This window comes from Neltuma alba, unplaced genomic scaffold (genome assembly GCF_004799145.2).
Source record: "Neltuma alba isolate B1F8T4 unplaced genomic scaffold, ASM479914v2 tig00011037_pilon, whole genome shotgun sequence".
NCBI lineage: Eukaryota > Viridiplantae > Streptophyta > Magnoliopsida > Fabales > Fabaceae > Neltuma > Neltuma alba.
In genome coordinates this window covers 1-6,623 of record NW_021635787.1, presented here as the reverse complement: position 1 = coordinate 6,623, position 6,623 = coordinate 1, and the positions used below count along the sequence as shown (strand labels likewise).

General features: G+C 33.3%; 1 protein-coding gene across 2 annotated transcripts; it reads right to left on the bottom strand.

The window, feature by feature from the left end:
- Nucleotides 1-775: 775 nt before the first annotated feature.
- Nucleotides 776-5,345, bottom strand: LOC114760901 (protein NRT1/ PTR FAMILY 7.3-like). 2 transcript variants are annotated; one of them, XM_028950214.1, is made up of 5 exons: nt 5,287-5,345; nt 4,089-4,221; nt 3,049-3,266; nt 2,238-2,794; nt 776-1,797 (listed from the first exon to the last, which is right to left on the bottom strand). In XM_028950214.1, exons 1-5 carry the CDS (start codon nt 5,341-5,343, stop codon nt 942-944), a joined length of 1,821 nt encoding a protein of 606 aa, XP_028806047.1. In that variant the 5' UTR covers nt 5,344-5,345; the 3' UTR covers nt 776-941. The 2 variants fall into 2 exon arrangements, with proteins under 2 accessions (XP_028806047.1, XP_028806048.1); XM_028950215.1 differs by having other exon boundaries at nt 4,089-4,200; nt 5,287-5,313.
- Nucleotides 5,346-6,623: the final 1,278 nt, after the last annotated feature.

Genomic DNA, 6,623 nt, shown 5'->3' with positions numbered 1-6,623 from the left:
CATCCAGTCTTTTCTTTGGAAGTATATTACGCCATAATCAGCTTTTCGATTCCTTTACAAAGAACTCTAACATCCAACTGCTTGGGAGTAGCTTCCACCATATTTTATGGCAGTCTCTTAGCTTAAGGAATGCAATGGGACTCAGATTCCAGTTTCCCTCTCCTTCAAAATAAGACTCGATTATATAAAATTAGTGACTTATCAATCTGAACTCCTTTGCTAGCCTGCGCCATGCGGAGAAGTCCCTCCTGGAAAACTTTTTCCATTTTGACCATTGCCCTTCAAAGGCTAGAGTCACCACGTACATCCTTCAAAGTAATATTTGAGAATAAAGGGGGTATTATTAGGCATTCGAATTTGTTAAATGTTGTGGAATTGAATGATTGAGATTAATTGGACTTTACAGGGAAATGAGTCTGCTAATTAATGTTTGAAGTAGAAGGGTTGGTATGATTTGTTTTGACTTTATAAATAATTCAATATCTTGTCCTCAATTCAGGGAAATTTAATGGAAGCTACCTATAAAGTCTTTGAATTAATACAGAATTTCTGCAAAATATAAACAGATTTGTAACTATCCTATGACTCCACATACAATGTATGATACATTTTGCTGCACATCTAGAAATTAAAAACCAGTCCTCTTATTTCACAGCAAGGAATCATACATTTCCTTTATACAAGCATAATACAAATATAATCAAAATGACACAAAAAAAACAGACATAATATGTATAAAGTTGGATCCTTTAAAGTTAAAATAAATCTTAAGTAAGAAGTGTGTCACATAAATATAGTGAATTCCCACACACATACACTTCCTTCATGTTCATATATTCCTTATTTTTTTTCTTATCACTTTCCAGCACTTGACCAAATTCTAGCTTTGAAGGATCCAAATCTCAATAATGTATAGCTAGGTTCATGAGATCCAAAAATCCCTAAACCCTCATCTCTAGGCTGATCATGTTGCTATTGTCTTCATCACTCTCTTCAAATTTGACAGGCCTATACAACTTAGCACAAGCAATGTAAGCTGCAAAATCTATTGCTGTCAATGCTGCCAAAAGGTAATAAAACTTGTCCAAGTGTCCCTTGTTAAGATTTGATGGGATCCATCCTAAGCTCTCACCTCTCTGAGAAATCTTCATAACAATGGCAACAATCAAACTACTTACATAGTTTCCTAGTGACATTGAAGTCATGCAAAGGGCACTTCCAAAACTTTTTAGTCCATCTGGTGCTTGCCCATTGAAGAACTCTAATTGACCAACATACATAAATACCTCTGAAGCTCCTATAAGTATGTACTGTGGCGTCTGCCAAAAGATGCTTAACGAACTTGATGTTTCATTTATAGCATTCTTTAACCTAAAATGCTCTACCACTCCTGCTGAAACCATGGCCATCATTGCTATGATTAGTCCTATTCCCATCCTTTGCAGCTCAGTGAGTCCTTTGTTCTTGTTCCTTCGGGCGACTAAAGGGTTAAGAACTCGCCGGTAAATGAAGATGAAGGCAGCGACACTGAGGATGTCGAAGCATGACATGCTTGCCGGAGGAATTTTAAATGATGATATTCTAGCGTTCATTGCTGCACCTTGTTCTACAAAAGTTGATGCCATTTGAGTGAAATTAACAGAGTATATTATAGTGCATAGCCAGATTGGGATTAGTCTTAGTATGCATTTCACTTCTTCCACTTGGGTCACTGGGCAAAGATGCCATGCATTGAAGCTATTTTCTTCCGCCTTGCTCAACTCTTCTGATGTTTTGAACGCTGCTTTATCCAAGAATCTGATGACATATAGATATATCGTTAGTAACTTCTTTGAACATTAACAATTGATTGATCTAAGTTGAACGTAATATAAAAGTTCTCGGTGATTTGCCTTGGAGGAAGTCATATTCCTTCTTTATTAGATACTATGAAGAAGAATATACAAATATAAATAAATGAAAACCTTGCATATAAAATAAGAAGCTTAAACTTTCAAATAAGCTATGGAATAACAAAACTAGGAAAGAGAAAAAATGGAGCATTAGGGAAACATAAATTACAAAGTGATTAGAATAATTCAACTTCTTTGATGAAAACAGACAAAAGGTATGGGAAACATGTATATTAAAAATTTCTATATGGTATCTTACACAGATATACATATATAAATGATCAAACATAAATTTCTCTCTCATCGATGTACCGTTGATGAATGATAATTAGTTGATGAGCATACCTAAATCCTTCAGTGTGGAGTATCTTTCTCCCTCCCTTGGAATATTCTTCGACTTCAAAAAGCTTGTTGTCCTCATCAGACCCGACGTTGACCTTCCATTTTCTCATTGCAGCTACAAAAACTTGGCAAAATCTAGGAAAAGGATTCCCTCCAGGTTTAAAGTACCTGTACCTCGTAGTGCCACAAAGGAACATGATCAAGGCAAGAGTAGCAGATCCTGCCGAAGCCCAAAACCCTAGGGTCCACAAAGCCTCATTCTCATAATAACCCAACACTGTGTTGGAGAAGAGAGATCCAAGGTTGAGAGCCAAATAGAAATAGCTGAAGAATGCTATCTTTGAGCGTCCTTCTTTTGGGTCTCCTTCATCAAACTGATCTGCACCAAACGTAGCAATGTTGGGTTGGTATCCTCCATATCCTAGGGCTACAAGGTATACTGCGAGGTAGAACAAAGCTTCATGGAAAGATGAATGGGATCCACAACTGAGTTGTTCGTCTCCACAACCACTAGGACTTAGTAAAAACTTGTAGGATGTGAGAGATAACAGGCCAAGACCCTGTCACATACAAAACTTTATCAGTATAAAAATGTTCGAATGTACAAGGAAGATAATGTGATATGATAATATGATAATGCTTTCTTCATTTTATTCTTTAAATTTTCCCATCTTGTGGCGACTACAATCTCACATGCACGTGCAAAGACACACGTACATATATATATTAGATGTGCTTATAAGTATTTAAATACACAAACATATGAAGAGTTAAACATAAATATATAAAATATAAATATATTTATCAAACTTACAAGAACAAGGATGGCTTGGAAGACAGCACAAGTCCTATATCTTCCCCAGTAGGAATCGCTGAGGAAGGCTCCGACAAGGGAAAACATATAGACAGTTCCAGTCCACTTGCTTACGTTGTTGGCTGCGTCGGCGTTGTCTTGTCCCATAACCCTCGTCAGAAACAGCACCAAGTTCACTGCTACTCCAAAAAATGCCAAAGTTGCCAGCCCTTGATTCACTGCATCATATATATATATATATATATATATAAATATAATAGTTATGAGACAAATACTTCAGATGTTCACACTTTAATACTTATATATTTACAGTTAACTAGATGGATGCATTATGCGAATATCAGTTTTGTTCATACCATGATTCGATATTGATTCGATTTGTTATAATAAGGAGCAGAGAAATACCTTAACGATGTACTCACCACGCATTTTAAAATCTTATAAAATTAAAGCTAAACTACTCGTAGGTAATCAGTTTTTCTTTCTATAACTCAATTACTATTCCACGCCCTATGAACTATGCAGCTTGTATTTGATTTTGTGTCTCTTTATTATTTTCATTATTAATTAATTAGTGTATAATTTATCTAATAGTTTCATCTCCATATTCTGACAAGTATTTGAAGACAGCGGGTTAGGCGGGTGATGAGGTTGACTAAGAACCTAGTTACGTATATTCCTTATATGCAACACGACTTCAGTGGATGATAAATATCTATACGTTGTCACCCAGAAAAAAATATCTAAACGAGTTTATTAAAGAGCTTGTGTTATCAATTAGTCTATTTTTGTATATTTATAATTTAATTAGATTTCGTCATTTGCAGAGGTACCACATCATTTACGGCTCTAATTAAATAAAATGATGCTGTTCTAAAAGCCTGTGTCACGGATGACATAACAAAATAATGGTAACAGTTCAGAATAAAGAATAAAAAGGTCCTCAATAGGATTGGAATTAAATCCTTTTATTCCAACAAATCTGAATCTTCTTTATTATAGTATTATTATTACTCATTAATTACAAGAAATTAATTTACCTAGGATTAAATTTCCGGACACCCAAGTTCCCGTTCTTCCTCGGCGTGCAGGATGCCCTTGCCAATCAGTGGATCCATCTAATGTGTAATCCTCAACCTCCTTCGTCCTTCCCTCCATAACAGTTGTAGTATCCTAAAATAAATAAATAAATAGAATAATTTAGATTTTGATGCTTTGAATATTCTATTAATATGAAATAAGATTCTGTTCATACATATTCTGTGAATGTCTCGAGTAATATGTAGGAACAAATTAACGTGACGAAGTAGAGATATGTCTCCTGTGATATCTTATTAGAATCATCAGAGAATATTAACACATGAACTTCGAAACATGGAATATCTCCACTGACCTAACCCAGTAAAAGATTCTCCTTTTAGTATATTTCTATTTATAGCAACATTAATTTAACAAAGCAATATTTGATTCCCCGAAGAGTATTTTTTATTATTTTATAAGTAAATGAGAATGTACTTACAAAGAAAATGGGATAGATATATGGATTTCTCATTTCCTTTCAAGAAAACTTTTTTACAGGTTTGTTTGCTTTGTGCTTTTGAAAATATATAGTTCTTGGTCTTTTAATTTAAAATAAACATAACTACTATGACATGGATGACGGAATTATTCTAAGACTTGACAGGAACTATGAAAAACATTTTAAATAATTTTAGCAAAGTTGGAGTCCTTAATAATCACATCAACCATCTAAAAGCAAGAACATTATGTGTTTGTTGTTGTGCTTCTTCAAATGACGCCTTCTTACTAATTTTAATTAATTACGACAAAATTCATAGAACGTGGCAAGGCCTTTCTATTACCCAAAAAAAAAAAAAAAGCCTTTTGAGTAGAAGCACTCATATCTAGTAATTTTGCGATCTTAAGGAAATCTCATAAACAATGCCTTCTACACAAATTTATTCCATACCCCCGTGTGTGTGTGTGTGTAGAGAGAGAGAGAGAGACTGCGTTGTTTACTGAGAATGAAAAGTATAATTTACTTTTTTGAATTCCATAGCATAAATGGAGCCTGATATCTAATTAAGAGAAATAGAGCTTTCAAGGCATAATAAACCATATCAAATGAATGTTCATATATATATATATATATATATTCATGCTTGACGAAGTAAATGCAAAGCCAAAACAAAGAAATGAAAAGGATTCATATAAAAATATCAAGAATTAAGAGCTAACCTTTTTGCATAAATTCAAGCAACCCATTATATATGAACTTGGGGTCTTGTTAGTCATGATGGAGATCGATCTGATTACAAAAAGGGGATATTTATGAAATGATCACACAAAAGAGAAATTAGTGGAGAGAGAGAGGCCACAAATCTTAGTGGATATTGGAGAGTAGGGTGTGCGTATTTATAGAGGTTTGGACTTTGGAGGAGATTAATTGGACGGCTAGGACAAACACACGTCATAATCAAAGTGTCAAGTGTCGTTTAATAGTGTAGGAGGCAAAGTGACGAAGACTATACTATGTTGGGAAAGCCAAAAGGTGAATGAAAGAAACGTGAAATACTTGAACACTTAATAGTCTTTCACGCATCATTAAAAATTTGTTGATTTCCTATTATATATTCTCCATTTTAGGCCGGGTTATGACTTGCGACCTAGCTGTCCTTGACATAGACATATTTGTACACACACACACACACAAAAGTATAATTTTATTAAGAAAATTTGGTAGCGAAGAAGGAACAGAAATCACGAGTATGTTATGGGGAAAATGGGCGAAAAAGCTTTGCTTAGAAATTTTATTGGGTAAAAGAACTTGAACTCTTGAATTCATATATAGAAGGTATCGACACTAGGAAAAAATTTTATATTTTTTTCATTTTTTTCAATTTTAGGTCCTTCCAACTAATAAAATTTTTAAATATGAATTTTTAATAAAAATTATGATAACTAAAAAGTAAAATTGTATATTCATATGAAAAATTTAATGACATAACTTATAAATTGAACATAAAAAATATTTTCTCTCTGCCATATTAATATGACTATAGGAATATACTTTTATATTAGCTGGATTTTGGACGCATGAACAAATTAAACATCTGATACTATTTATAATTACAAAATGCATCATTCACTTAAAATTTTTCTCTCATTTTTTCATCTGATGTATATACTTATTCTCTTGATTTTCATCAGGAGATGATTTTGAACTATTTCTCTCTTTTGTTTAGTTTTTCATAAAATATATTTAAGTTAAATAAAATAACTCTGATTTCACAATGTCCAAATAGCACCAAATGCCTCAACAGATATGCTTTATACAAAAATTAGATCCATATGTCAATAACAAATTAGGCCATCAAGGTATAAATATTTTGTTGGGAGGGTTTTGTCACTCTTATAATCTCTCCTGACTTTTCCCGAAAATAGCGGGGATTCAATGTGATTTTCATATGTCCGAAGTTTGCTACAAAAATACTAGAGATATTAAGGCCTTGTTTATTTCTTGTTTTGAAAAAACTTTTTTATTTTTTAAAATCAAAAAATACAAAATGCAAGAA

Coding starts and splice junctions, on each gene's coding strand:
- LOC114760901 (XM_028950214.1), bottom strand. CDS start 5,343: ATGACTAACAAGACCCCAAGTTCATATATAATGGGTTGCTTGAATTTA. Junction 2,795..3,048: donor TCCAAGCCATCCTTGTTCTT/GTAAGTTTGATA, acceptor TGTATGTGACAG/GGTCTTGGCCTGTTATCTCT. Junction 1,798..2,237: donor CTCCACACTGAAGGATTTAG/GTATGCTCATCA, acceptor ATATGTCATCAG/ATTCTTGGATAAAGCAGCGT.